Source organism: Cherax quadricarinatus, chromosome 3 (genome assembly GCF_038502225.1).
Source record: "Cherax quadricarinatus isolate ZL_2023a chromosome 3, ASM3850222v1, whole genome shotgun sequence".
Lineage (NCBI taxonomy): Eukaryota > Metazoa > Arthropoda > Malacostraca > Decapoda > Parastacidae > Cherax > Cherax quadricarinatus.
This window is the reverse complement of record NC_091294.1, coordinates 74504388-74522171: the sequence shown is the minus strand read 5'-3', so window position 1 is coordinate 74522171 and position 17784 is coordinate 74504388. Positions and strand designations below refer to the sequence as shown.

At 48.2% G+C, this 17784-nt stretch overlaps 1 protein-coding gene across 4 annotated transcripts in view; it reads left to right on the top strand.

Moving 5' to 3' along the window:
* Positions 1-17784, top strand: part of SLO2 (slowpoke 2) — a gene marked incomplete at its 3' end in the record, with an annotated part of 260978 nt that overhangs the window by 227836 nt on the left and 15358 nt on the right. For 3 of the 4 annotated variants that reach the window (XM_070092471.1, XM_070092465.1, XM_070092455.1), the window contains 1 exon segment: positions 1554-1643. In XM_070092471.1, the coding sequence (XP_069948572.1) occupies positions 1554-1643 (90 nt within the window). 4 annotated transcript variants of the gene reach the window in all.

The following is a 17784-nucleotide window of genomic DNA, read 5'->3' as shown; positions in this document are numbered from 1 at the left end:
TTCACTACACCCTGCCTTTGCATCACTACACCCTGTCTTTGCTTCACTACAACCTGTGTCTTTGCTTCACTACAACCTGTGTCTTTGCTTCACTACAACCTGTGTCTTTGCTTCACTACAACCCGTGTCTTTGCTTCACTACAACCTGTGTCTTTGCTTCACTACACCCTGCCTTTGCTTCACTACACCCTGCCTTTGCTTCACTACACCCTGCCTTTGGTTCACTACACCCTGGATTTGCTTCACTACACCTTGTCTTTGCTTCACTACACCCTGTCTTTGCTTCACTACACCCTGTCTTTGCTTCACTACACCCTGCCTTTGCTTCACTACACCCTGTGTCTTTGCTTCACTACACCCTGTCTTTGCTTCACTACACCCTGTGTCTTTGCTTCACTACACCCTGTCTTTGCTTCACTACAACCTGTGTCTTTGCTTCACTACACCCTGGGTCTTTGCTTCACTACACCCTGTCTTTGCTTCACTACACCCTGTCTTTGCTTCACTACAACCTGTGTCTTTGCTTCACTACACCCTGTGTCTTTGCTTCACTACACCCTGCCTTTGCTTCACTACACCCTGTGTCTTTGCTGCACTACACCCTGTCTGCACTACAACCTGTGTCTTTGCTTCACTACACCCTGCCTTTGCTTCACTACACCCTGCCTTTGCTTCACTACACCCTGTGTCTTTGCTTCACTACACCCTGCCTTTGCTTCACTACACCCTGCCTTTGCTTCACTACACCCTGTGTCTTTGCTGCACTACACCCTGCCTTTGCTTCACTACACCCTGCCTTTGCTTCACTACACCCTGCCTTTGCTTCACTACACCCTGCCTTTGCTTCACTACACCCTGTGTCTTTGCTTCACTACACCCTGCCTTTGCTTCACTACACCCTGCCTTTGCTTCACTACACCCTGTGTCTTTGCTTCACTACACCCTGCCTTTGCTTCACTACACCCTGCCTTTGCTTCACTACACCCTGACTTTGCTTTACACTACTACACCCTGCCTTTGCTTCACTACACCCTGTGTCCTTTACACCCTGTGTCTTTGCACTACACCCTGTGTTCACTACACCCTTGCTTTGCACTACACCCTGCCTTTGCTTCACTACACCCTGCCTTTGCTTCACTACACCCTGTGTCTTTGCTTCACTACACCCTGCCTTTGCTTCACTACACCCTGCCTTTGCTTCACTACACCCTGCCTTTGCTTCACTACTCTCAACAGTACCAGTGGGGTGCCCATGGAATACTTGTAACTCGGAAGATATATGTCAACAATAAACTCGGGTGTGACTGGTGTGTTGCTGCTGTGTTTCTGGTGTGTTGCTGGTGTATTGATTTTGGAGAGAGTGAAACAGTTTAGATGAACGAGAGATCAAGGTAGAATGAAAGGTGCAGTTGGAACGAGAGAAGCGGTGAACGAGTCAAACACAGGTGTATAGTTAAGGCAGGTGTTACCATGATATGTGGAAGGAGGCAGGTGTGTGTACCATAACATACACAATCTCACAACTACCCCCTCCCCCCCTTTCATCGACCCAGGACGGAGAAGGCTCGGGTATTGGCCATTCCTATTCTCACTTGTACGACACCACTTCTTGTTTTCTATGCCAGAGCAACAAAAATTCGATGGTAAGTTTTAAGTTATTGTCAGAGCCTCCGGCCCGGGAGCTAGGCTTAACACCGGCCATATCTGGGAGAATAGAAAGATTTTTTTATCTCCCCCTCACTAAATACCTTTGTTAATGACATTTGTCATAATAATTTTAGTAGATGACAGTAGATTCAGAATTTTTTGTCTAGCAGTTATGGCTGGTGTGTAGCCGGGCTCTCCCAGGGCTCCCTGACTCCCTCCCAGCTGGAGTAATGATGCAGATCTGCACTAATAGTATTTTCAGATATACGTCTTTTCTACTCCCTGTCTTCTTGTTCATCTGATTATGTCCCGCCGCTCCGGAGTGCCATCACTCGATGGCACAGCCGTGTCATGTGTTTGTTTGTCTGTAGAACGTTGTTGTGTTGCACTCCTACTTACTCTTTTGCCAATGACCAGCCAGTCTTCATACAGTAAGTTATTTCATGTTCTTTATGGGCGCAAGTATAATTACTATGTGTTTACGATGTTACAAGATACGAGGTCAGGACTGGCGGTGTTGTGGGCGTAGGCTCCGTGGGCGTAGGTTGTGGTGTGGGCGTAGGCTGCTGTGTGAGCATTGATTTCATTGTGGGCGTAGTCTGTGGGTGTGGGAGTGATGGGTGAGTGTGAAAGTGATACAAGGAGGGGTGCGACAGGTCATCTGGTCATGGGTAGGACCTGCCTGCTTTACTCTGCATGGATATTCCTCCTTGTTTCAACAGCCTGACTGCTTTTCGGGTATAATCTTTCTTCTTAGATCTGTCACTGTCAGTTCTTCAACTCCTAAGAGCTGTGTTTATGCTCAGAGTTAATATTTAACTTCATGTTAAGGTAAGACCAAGCCGGCCGGTGAAGGTCTGGGGTATAGTTGTGTCAGGTGTAACAACACAAACACACACAAACACACACACTTGGTGTATGGTTGTATCAACTCCTGCACTACACACACTTGTTGTGTATGGGTGAGCAGTACACATGTTTGTCTGTGGTGTAGGTGACACAAATGCTTGCATACACATACACTTGGTGTGTGTGCGTGAGGTATTGAAGATGTGTGTGGTATATATGTGTGTGTGTGTGTGTGTGTATGTGTGTGTGTGTGTGTGTTGTACACTGCTCACCCACACACACACACACACACACACACACACACACATACACACAACCTACCTGGGTCACACTCCACTCTTATCTATTGGGTTTTTATTTTCAGTTATGTTCCGTGTTTCCTGCATTATGGAAATCGGCAGAAGCCTTTTCAAATTTTCCATTTGCGAGTCTCAACCCAGAGGTAATGATCAGTTTAAAGCATTTCCTAGCTAGCTTTTGTAGGACCATATATTAGCTGGGCTCTCCAGACATTGGTAAGGCATCATAACCTAAGACCGAATATGTTACTTGTTATGACCAAGTCACGTAATCAATTAACCATTGAAGGTGGGAGGTGTTGCTTATATCTTACCAAGTCTGGGGAAGGTTCAGGCTGGGGTGCTGACAGCCGCGGATACCGGCATGTTATAGCCATCCTCAGAACCCACCAGGTAGTGGCGGTGTAGCGCTTCTTGGAATCCAGCTCACCACGTAGTCTTGTAGCCCACAGGCTTGTTAACCCACGGCCCAGCCCACACTAACTATAAAACTACTGCACACACCTGCACACCGTCACCAGCTCACACAGCTGAGTGACGGCAGGGCACTGTGTTACCTGTGACGGCAGTCACAGTTATTAAACTCTTTGGCAACACCCGTCACCATAAATTCTAACATTGACAACCAAGCAGTTTGCCTCTACTGAGACTTAAGGTGATCACAGAATTAGTGTGTGAGTGCACCAATGCAAAGTTGCCACTACACACTACAGTAAGTGGTGATGCAGCAGCATTATTTAGAGTACCGTCACACCCACTCACCAGGACAGTCAGTGGACTCGACCCTAACACAAAAAATATGAACCGCCTGCCAGTCCCCCACCCTTGTTGTGGACATTGTGCCCCGTCTGGTTTGTGTTGTGTGTTGTCACCCTACCAGAGTCGACAGCCCTCCCCCCACACACGTTCCTCAGCCCCCACGTGTTCTTCAGCCTCCACACATGTTCCTCAGTCCTACACATGTTCCTCAGCACAACACATGATCCTTAGCACCATACGTGTTCCTGAGCCGCACTCACATGTTCTTCAGCCCCACACACGTTTCTCAGCCCTACTCACATGTTCTTCAGCCCCACACACATGTTTCTCAGCCCCACTCACCTGTTTCTCAGCTCCCACACATGTTCCCCAGCATCACACACATGATCCTTAGCACAACACATGCTCCTACGTTCCATTCACATGTTCTTCAGCCCCACACACATGTTTCTCAGTCCCACTCACATGTTCCTCAGTCACACAAATATTAATCAGTTCCAAGCATGTTCCTCAGCCCCGCACACACATGTTCCTCAGCCCCACACGTGTTTCTCAGCCCCACACACACTCTTCAGTCCACATACATGTTCCTCAGCCCCACACATGGTCCTCAACCCCTAACACATATGCTCTTCAGCCCCACACGTGTATCTTAGCCCCACACACATGTTCTTCTGTCCCGCAGATGTGTTCTTCAACATCACACACATATTCCTCAGCTCCCACATATGTTCTCATCTCCCACACATGTTCCTCAGCTCCCACACATGTTCCTCAGCCCCACACACATGTTATTCAGCTCCCACATATGTCCCTCAGCCCCCACATGTTCCTCAACCTCCACATGTTCCTCAGCCCAAAACGAATGTTCCTCAGTCTCACACACATGTTCCTCATCTCCCACACATGTTTCTCAGCCTCACACACGTGATCCTTAGCCCCCGCATGTTCCTCAGCCCCACACGCATGTTCCTCAGCCCCACACACATATTTCTCAGTTCTACACATGTTCCTCAGCCCCACATATATGTTCTTCAGCCCCACACACACATGTTCATCTCCTACACATGTTCCTCAGCACCACACACATGTTTCTCAGCCCCACACACATGCTCTTCAGCCCCACACACACATGATCTTTAGCCCCCACATGTTCCTCAGTCCCACACATGTTCCTCAGTCCCACACACATGTTCCTCAGCCCCCCACATGTTCCTCAGCCCCATACACATGTTCCCTAGCCCGACACATGATCCTCAGCCCCACACACATGTTCCTCGCCCAAAACACACATGTTCTTCAGCTCCACATGATCTTCAGCCTCACACATGTTCCTAAGTCGCACACACATGTTTTTCAGCGCTACACACATATTTATCAGCCTCACACACATGTTCTTCAGACCCACACGCGTTCCTCAGCCGCACACACATGTTCTTTAGCCTTAAACACATGTTTCTCAGCCCAACACACATGATACCCAGCTACCACAATGTTCTTCAGCACAATACACATGTTCCTCTGCTGCACACATGTTCTTCAGCTGTTCATACATGTTCTTCAGCACAACACATGTTCTTCAGCACAACACACATGTTCTTCAACCCCACACACATGTTAACCACAACACACATGTTCTTCAGCCCGAAAACCATGTTGTTTAGACCCACAAACACATGTTCATCATCAATACACATATGTTCCTCAGTCCCACAGTGTTCTTCAGCCCCACACACATATTCCTTAGAGCCATACACATTCATCAGCCTTACAAACAAGTTTTTCAGCCCTTCACACATGTTCTTCAGCCCCACACATGTGTTGTTCTTCAGCCCCACACATGTGTTGTTCTTCAGCCCCACACATGTGTTGTTCTTCAGCCAAACACACATGTTCTTCACCACCACAAATATGTTCTTCAGCCACACAAATGTTCCACAGACCTATACACATATTGAGCTCCATACATTTTACAGTAAAGACCCACTACACCCCACAACAACCACCCACTACCACCCCACAACAACCACCCACTACACACCACAATAACCACTCACTACACCCCACAACAAACACCCACTACACACCACAACAACCACTCACTACACCCCACAACAACCACCCACTACACACCACAATAACCACCCACTACACCCAACAATAACCACCCACTACACCCCAAAATAAACACCCACTACACCCCACAATAACCACCCACTACACCCCACAATAACCACCCACTACACACCACAATAACCACCCACTACACCCCACAATAACCACCCACTACACCCCACAATAACCACCCACTACACCCCACAATAACCACCCACTACACCCCACAATAACCACCCACTACACACCACAATAACCACCCACTACACCCCACAATAACCACCCACTACACACCACAATAACCACCCACTACACCCCACAATAACCACCCTCTACACCCCAAAATAACCACCCACTACACCCCACAATAACCACCCACTAACCCCCACAATAACCACCCACTACACACCACAATAACCACCCACTACACCCCACAATAACCGCCCACTACACCCCACAATAACCACCCACTACATCCCACAACAACCACCCACTACATTCCACAACAACCACCCACTACACCCCACAATAATAGCCAACTACACCTCACAATAACCACCCAATACACCACACAATAACCACCCACTACACCCCACAATAACCACACACTACACTCCACAATAACCACATACTACACCCCACAATAACCACCCACTACACCCCTCAATAACCGCCCACTACACCCCACAATAACCACCCATTACACCCCACAATAACAGCCCACTACACCCCACAATAACCGTGCACTACACCTCACAATAACCACCCACTACACCCCACAATAACCACCCACTACACCCCACAATAACCACACACTACACCCCACAATAACCACCCACTACACCCCACAATAACCACCCACTTCATCCCACAATAACCACTCACTACGCCCCACAATAACGACACACAACACCCCAAAATAACCACCCACTAACCCCACAATAACCACTACACCCTACAACAACCACCCACTACACTCCACAATAACCACCCACTACACCCCACAACAACCACCCACTACACCCCACAATAACCACCCACTACACCCCACAACAACCACCCACTACACCCCACAACAACCACCCACTACACCCCACAACAACCACCCACTACACCCCACAACAACCACCCACTACACCCCACAATAACCACCCACTACACCCCACAATAACCACCCACTACACCCCACAACAACCACCCACTACACCCCACAACAACCACCCACTACACCCCACAACAACCACCCACTACACCCCACAATAACCACCCACTACACCCCACAACAACCACCCACTACACCCCACAACAACCACCCACTACACCCCACAATAACCACCCACTACACCCCACAATAACCACCCACAACACCCCACAACAACCACCCACTACACCCCACAATAACCACCCACTACACCATACAATAGCCACCCACTAAACCCCACAATAACCACCCACTACACCCCAAATAACCACCCACTACACCCCACAAAAACCACCCAATACACCCCACAATAACCACCCACTACACCCCACAATAACCACCCACTACACACAACAATAACCACCTACTACACACCACAATAACCACCCACTACACCCCACAATAACCACCCACTACACCCCACAATAACCACCCACCACACACCACAATAACAATAACCACAATAACCACCCACTACACCCCACAATAACCCCCACTACACCCCACAATAACCACACACTACACCCCACAATAACCACACACTACACCCCACAATAACCACCCACTACACCCCACAAAAACCACCCACTACACACCACAATAACCACCTAATACACACCACAATAACCACACACTACACCCCACAACAACCACCCACTACCAAACCACAACAACCACCCACTACACACCACAATAACCACCCACTACACACAACAATAACCACCTACTACACACCACAATAACCACCCACTACACCCCACAATAACCACCCACTACACCCCACAATAACCACCCACTACACCCCACAATAACCACCCACTACACACCACAATAACCACCCACTACACCCCACAAAAACCACCCAATACACCCCACAATAACCACCCACTACACCCTACAATAACCACCCACTACACACAACAATAACCACCTACTACACCCCACAATAACCACCCACTACAAACCACAATAACCACCCACTACACCCCACAATAAAGACCCACTACACCCCACAATAACCACCCACTACACACCACAATAACCACCCACTACACCCCACAATAACCCCCCACTACACCCCACAATAACCACACACTACACCCAACAATAACCACCCACTACACCCCAAAATAAACACCCACTACACCCCACAATAACCACCCACTACCCACCACAATAACCACCCACTACACCCCACAATAACCATCCACTACACCCCACAATAACCACCCACTACACCCCACAATAACCACCCAATAACCCCCACAATAACCACCCACTACACACCACAATAACCACCCACTACACCCCACAATAACCACCCACTACACACCACAATAACCACCCACTACACCCCAGAATAACCACCCACTACACCCCACAATAACCACCCACTACACCCCACAATAACCACCCACTAACCCCAACAATAACCACCCACTACACACCATAATAACCACCCACTACACCCCACAATAACCGCCCACTACAACCCACAATAACCACCCACTACACCCCACAACAACCACCCACTACATCCCACAACAACCACCCACTACACCCCACAATAATAGCCAACTACACCTCACAATAACCACCCAATACACCACACAATACCACCCACTACACCCCACAATAACCACCCACTACACTCCACAATAACCACATACTACACCCCACAATAACCACCCACTACACCCCTCAATAACCGCCCACTACACCCCACAATAACCACCCACTACACCCCACAATAACAGCCCACTACACCGAACAATAACCGTGCACTACATCTCACAATAACCACCCACTACACCCCACAATAACCACCCACTACACCCCACAATAATCACACACTACACCCCACAATAACCACCCACTACACCCCACAATAACCACCCACTACATCCCACAATAACCACTCACTACACCCCACAATAACCACACACAACACCCCAAAATAACCACACACTACACCCCAAAATAACCACCCACTACACCCCACAATAACCACCCACTACACCCCACAATAACCACCCACTACACCCCACAATAACCACACACTACACCCCACAATAACCACCCACTACACCCCACAATAACCACCAATTACACACCACAATAACCACCCACAACACACCACAATAACCACCAACTACACCCCACAATAACCGCCCACTACACCCCACAATAACCACCCACTACACCCCACAATAACCGCCCACTACACCCCACAACAACCACCCACTACACCCCACAATAACCGCCCACTGCACAACACAATAACCACCCACAAAACCCCACAACTTGCACCCACTACACCCCACAATAACAACCCATTACACCCCACAATAACAACCCATTACACCCCACAATAACCACCCATTACACCCCACAATAACCACCCACTACACCTCACAATAACCACCCACTACACACCACAATAACCACCCACTACACACCACAATAAGCACCCACTACACACCACAATAACCACCCACTACACCCCAAAATAAGCACCCACTACATCCCACAATAACCACCCACTACACCATACAATAACCACCCATTACACCCCACAATAACCAACAACTAAACGGCACAATAACCACCCACTACACCCCACAATAACCACCCACAACACCTCACAATAACCACCCACTACACACCACAATAACCACCCATTACACCCTACAATAATCACCCACTACACCCCATCATAACCACCCACTACACCCCATAATAACCACCCACTAAATCCCACAATAGCCACCCACTACACCCCATAATAACCACTCACTACACCCCATAATAACCACACACTACACACCATAATAACCACCCACTACACCCCATAATAACCACCCACTGAACCCCACAATAACCACTCACTACACCCCACAATAACCACTCACTACACCCCACAATAACCGTCCACTACACGCCACAATAACCGCTCACTACACACCACAATAACCACCCACTGCACCCCACAATAACCACCCACTGCACCCCACAGAAACCACCCACTACACACAACAACCACCCACTACACACCACAATAACCACTCACTACACCCCCACAATAATCACCCACTAAACACCACAATCACCACCCACTACACCCAACAATAACCACTCAATACACCCCACAATAACCACCCATTACACACCACAATAACCACCCACTACACACCACAATAACCACCCACTACACACCACAATAACCACCCACTACGCACCACAATAACCACCCACTACACACCACAATACCCACCCACTACACCCCACAATAACCACCCACTACACCCCACAATAACCACCAATTACACACCACAATAACCACCCACCACACACCACAATAACCACCCACTACACCCCACAATAACCGCCCACTACACCCCACAACAACCACCCACTACACCCCACAATAACCGCCCACTACACACAACAGTAACCACCCACTACACACCACAATTACCACCAACTACACCCCACAATAACCACTCAATACACCCCAAAATAAACACCCACTACACACCACAATAACCACCCACTACACACCACAATAAGCACCCACTACACACCACAATAACCACCCACTACACACCTCAATAACCACCCACTACACTCCACAATAACCACCCACTGCACCCCACAATAACCACCCACTACACACCACAATAACCACACACTACACCCCACAATAACCACCCACTACACCCCACAATAACCACCCACTACACCCCACAATAACCACCCACTACACCCCACAATAACCACACACAACACCCCAAAATAACCACACACTACACCTGAAAATAACCACCCACTACACCCGACAATAACCACCCACTACACTCCACAATAACCACCCACTACACCCCACAATAACCACCCACTACACCCCACAATAACCACCCACTACACCCCACAATAACCACCAATTACACACCACAATAACCACCCACCACACACCACAATAACCACCCACTACACCCCACAATAACCGCCCACTACACCCCACAATAACCACACACTACACCCCACAATAACCGCCCACTACACCCCACAACAACCACCCCCTACACCCCACAATAACCGCCCACTACACCCCACAATAACCACACACTACTCCCCACAATAACCGCTCACTACACCCCACAACAACCACCCACTACACCCCACAATAACAACCCATTACACCCCACAATAACCACCCATTACACCCCACAATAACCACCCACTACACCTCACAATAACCACCCACTACACCCCACAATAACCGCCCACTACACCCCACAATAACCACCCACTACACCCCACAATAACCACCCACTACACCCCACAATAACCACCCACTACACACCACAATAACCACCCACTACACACCACAATAACCACCCACTACACACCACAATAACCACCCACTACACCCCACAATAACCACCCACTACACACAACAATAACCACCCACCACACACCACAATAAACGCCCACTACTCCCGAAAATAACCACCCACTACACACCACAATAACCACCCACTACACACCACAATAACCACCCACTACACACCACAATAACCACCCACTACACACCACAATAACCACCCACTACACCCCAAAATAACCACCCACTACACCCCACAATAACCACCCACTACACCATACAATAACCACCCATTACACCCCACAATAACCAACAACTAAACGCCACAATAAGCACCCACTACACCCCACAATAACCACCCACAACAACCATCAATAACCACCCACTACACACCACAATAACCACCCATTAAACCCTACAATAATCACCCACTACACCCCACAGTAACCACCCACTACACCCCACAATAACCACCCACTACACCCCATAATAACCACCCACTACACACCACAATAACCACCCACTACACACCACAATAACCACCCTCTACATACCACAATAACCATCCACTACACCCCACAATAACCACCCACTACACACAACAATAACCACCCACCACACACCACAATAAACGCACACTACACCCCACAAATACCACCCACTACACACCACAATAACCACCCACTACACACCACAACAACCACCCACTACACACCACAATAAGCATTCACTACACACCACAATAACCAGCCACTACACCCCAATATAACCACCCACTACACCCCACAATAACCACCCACTACACCATACAATAACCACCCATTACACCCCACAATAACCAACAACTAAACGCCACAATAAGCACCCACTACACCCCACAATAACCACCCACTACACCCCAATATAACCACCCACTACACCCCACAATAACCACCCACTACACCATACAATAACCACCCACTACATCACCACAATAACCACCCATTAAACCCTACAATAATCACCCACTACACCCCATCACAACCACCCACTACACCCCATAATAACCACCCACTAAATCCCACAATAGCCACCCACTACACCCCATAATAACCACACACTACACCCCATGATAACCACACACTACACAATATAATAACCACCCACTACACCCCATAATAACCACCCACTGAATCCCACAATAACCACTCACTACACCCCACAATAACCACTCACTACACCCCACAATAACCACCCACTACACCCCAGAATAACCGCTCACTACACACCACAATAACCACCCACTGCACCCCACAGAAACCACCCACTACACACAACAACTACCCACTACACACCACAAAAACCACTCACAACACCCCCACAATAACCACCCACTAAACACCACAATCACCACCCACTACCCCCCACAATAACCACTCAATACACCCCACAATAACCACCCACTACACACCACAATAACCACCCACTACACACCACAATAACCACCCACTACACACCACAATAACCACCCACTACACACCACAATAACCACCCACTACACACCACAATAACCACCCACTACACACCACAATAATTACCCACTACGCCCCTTAATAACCACCCACTACACCCCACATTAACCACCCACTACACACCACAATAACCATCCACTGCACCCCACAATAACCACCCACTACACACCACAATAACCACTCACTACACCCCACAATAACCACCCACTACACACCACAATAACCACTCACTACACCCCACAATAACCACACACTACACACCGCAATAACCACTCGCTACACACCACAATAACTACCCACTACACCCCACAATAACTACCCACTACACACCACAATAACCACCAACTACACCCCACAATAACCACCCACTACACCCCACAATAACCACTCACTACACCCCACAATAACCACCCACTACACCCCACAATAACCACCCACTACACACCATAATAACCACCCACTACACCCCATAATAACGACCCACTGAACCCCACAATAACCACTCACTACACCACACAATACCCACTCACTACACTCTACAATAACCACCCACTGCACCCCACAATAACCACCCACTACACACAACAACCACCCACTACACACCACAATACCCACCCACTACAACCCACAATAACCACCCACTACACACCACAATATCCACTCACTACACCCCACAATAATCACTCACTACACACCTCAATAACCACTCACTACACCCCACAATAACCACTCGCTGCACACCACAATAACTACCCACTACACCCCACAAAATCCATCCACAACACCCCACAATAACCACCCACTACACATCACAATAACCACCCGTTACACCCTACAATAACCACCCACTGCGCCCCATAATAACCACCCTCTACATCCCATAATAACCACCCACTACACCCCATAATAACCACCCACTGAACCCCACAATAACCACTCACTACACCCCACAATAACCACTCACTACACCCCACAATAACCACCCACTACACCCCACAATAACCGCTCACTACACACCACAATAACCACCCACTTCACCTCACAATAACCACCCACTACACACAACAACAACCCACTACACACCACAATAACCACTCACTACACCCCACAATAACCACCCACTAAACACCACAATCACCTCCCACTCCATCCCACAATAACCACTCAACACACCCCACAATAACCACCCACTACACACCACAATAACCACCCATTACACCCCACAATAACCACTCACTACACACCACAATAACCACCCACTACACCCCACAATAACCACCCACTACACCCCACAATAACAACTCACTACACACCACAATAACCACCCACTACACCCCACAATAACCACCCACTACACACCACAATAACCACCCACTACACACCACAATAACCACCCACTGCACACCACAATACCCACCCATTACACCCCACAATAACCACCCTCTACGCACCACAATAACTACCCCACTGCAACCCACAATAACCACCCACTGCACACCACAATAACCGCTCACTACACCCCACAATAAGCGCTCACTACACACCACAATAACCACTCACTACAACCCACAATAACCACTCACTACATACCAAAATAACCAACCACTACACATCACAATAATCTCCTGCTGTACGCAATAACTACCAACTACACCCCACAATAACAACCCACTACACCCAACAATAATCACTCACTACACCCCTCAATAACCACCCACTACACACAATAACTACACACTACACGCCACAATAACCACCAACTACACCCCTCAATAACCACTCACTACACCCCACAATAACCACCCACTACACTTGACAATAACCACAAACTCTACCCGAAAATAACCACTCACTACACCCCACAATAACCACCCACTACACCCCACAATAACAACTCACTACACACCACAATAACCACCCACTACACCCCACAATCACCACCCACTACACCCCACAATATCCACCCACTACACACAACAACCATCCACTACATACCACAATAACCACTCACTACACCCCACAATAACCACTCACTACACCCCACAATAACCACCCACTACACACAACAATGACAACCCACTACACCCCACAATAACCACTCAATACATCCCACAATAACCACCCACTACACACCACAATGACCACCCACTACACCCCACAATAACCACCCACTACACACCACATTAACCACCCACTACACACCACAATGACCACCCACTACACCCCACAATAACCACCCACTACACACCACAATGACCACCCACTACACCCCACAATAACCACCCACTACACACCACAATGACCACCCACTACACCCCACAATAACCACCCACTACACACCACATTAACCACCCACTACACACCACAATGACCACCCACTACACCCCACAATAACCACCCACTACACACAACAATGACAACCCACTACACCCCACAATAACCACTCAATACACCGCACAATAACCACCCACTACACACCACAATGACCACCCACTACACCCCACAATAACCACCCACTACACACCACAATGACCACCCACTACACCCCACAATAACCACCCACTACACACTACAATAGCCACCCACTACACACCACAATAACCTCCCACTACACACCACAATGACCACCCACTACACCCCACAATAACCACCCACTACACACCACAATGACCACCCACTACAACCCACAATAACCACCCACTACACACCACAATAACCACCCACTACTCACCAAAATAACCACCCACTACACCCCACAATAACCACCCACTACACTCTACAATAGCCACCCACTACACACCACAATAACCTCCCACTACACACCACAATGACCACCCACTACACCCCACAATAACCACTCACTAGACCCCACAATAACCACCCACTACACTCCACAATAACCACTCACTACACACAACAACCACACACTACACACAATAACCACCCACTGCACACAATAACCACTCACTACACACAACAACCACCCACTACACACAATAACCACCCACTACACACAATAACCACCAACTACACACAATAACCACCCGCTACACACAATAACCACCCACTACACACAATAACCACCCACTACACACAATAATCACCCACTACACACCACAATAACCTCCTACTACACACAATAACCACCCACTACACACAATAATCACCCACTACACACCACAATAACCTCCTACTACACACAATAACCACCCACTACACACAATAATCACCCACTACACACCACAATAACCACCCACTACACACAATAACCACCCACTACACACAATAACCACCCACTACACACAATAACCACCCACTACTCGCCACAGCAACCACCCACTACACCCCACAATAACGACCCTCTTCACCCCACAGTAACCACCCACTACACATAATAATCACCCACTACACCCCGCAATAACCACCCACTACACCCCACAATAGCCACCCACTATACACAATAATCACCCACTACACACTACAATAACTACCCACTACACTCCACAGTAATCCCCCACTACACCACACAATAATCACCCACTGCACAGCACAGTAACAAACCACTACACACAATAATCACCCACTACACCTCATAATAACCACCCACTACACCCAATAATCACCCACTACACTCCACAATATCCACCCACCACGCACACTAATCACCCACTACACCCCACAATAATCACCCACTACACCACACAATAACCACCCACTACGCACAATAATCACCCCTTACTCACCACAAATACATCCAGTACACCACACAATAACCACCCACTACACCACACAACCACCCACTACACATAATAACCACCCACTACACCACACAACCACCCACTACACACAATAACCACCCACTGCGCACAATAACCACCCACTACACACAGTAACCCACTACGCCACACAATAATCACCCACTACACACAGTAACCCACTACGCCACACAATAATCACCCACTACACACAGTAACCCACTACGCCACACAATAACCACCCACTACTCCCAATAACCACCCACTACACACAATAATTACCCACTACACCACACAATAATCACACATTGCACACCGTAACCGTCCACTACACACAATAACCACCCACTACACACAATAACCACCCACTACACACAATAACCACCCACTACACACAATAACCACCCACTACACACAATAACCACCCACTACACACAATAACCACCCACTACACACAATAACCACCCACTACACACTTTAACCACCCATTACACACAATTACCACCAACTACACACAATAACCACCAACTACACACAATAACCACCCACTACACACTTTAACCACCCATTACACACAATTACCACCAACTACACACAATAACCACCAACTACACACAATAACCACCAACTACACACAATAACCACCCACTACACACTTTAACCACCCATTACACACAATAACCACCAACTACACACAATAACCACCCACTACACAAAACCACCCTCACCACCACTCGGGCTTGCATCAATGACACTCTTAACCATCCTGGATCCCATGGTGCCCCTTAGTCTTCTCATGGCCCATGTTAACTCCCAGACCAGGTCTACCTACTGATCACTATTGATGCTGGTGATTCATGTGTGTGTAGGCCTCCTCTTTCTACCGGCCTACATTTTGCACCACCTCAGATGCAAGTAGCAGGACTGGTGTATATTTGTTTGTTTTCCTTTTCCAGTATCTCACGTGTATGATAACATTGTTTTAACTGATATTAACTTAGAGGTAAGGCTTGCTGGAGGCATGTGTTCAGTGTTTATGCATGATGCTTAGTAGTTGACTACTATATCACCTAAATAGTTAAAGGTAGTGTATGTAGTGGAATCCCGGTGTTCGAACAACCTGGAGTCAGAACAGTTTAGTTCAGAAGAAAACTGACCCGTTCTTTGAGCGTTTTTCTGGATTCCGAACGCTCTGGCTTGTTTAATATTCAGTTGTTAAAAACTTTCCAGGAAAGCCCTGTTTCAAAGGTGCTTTGACACT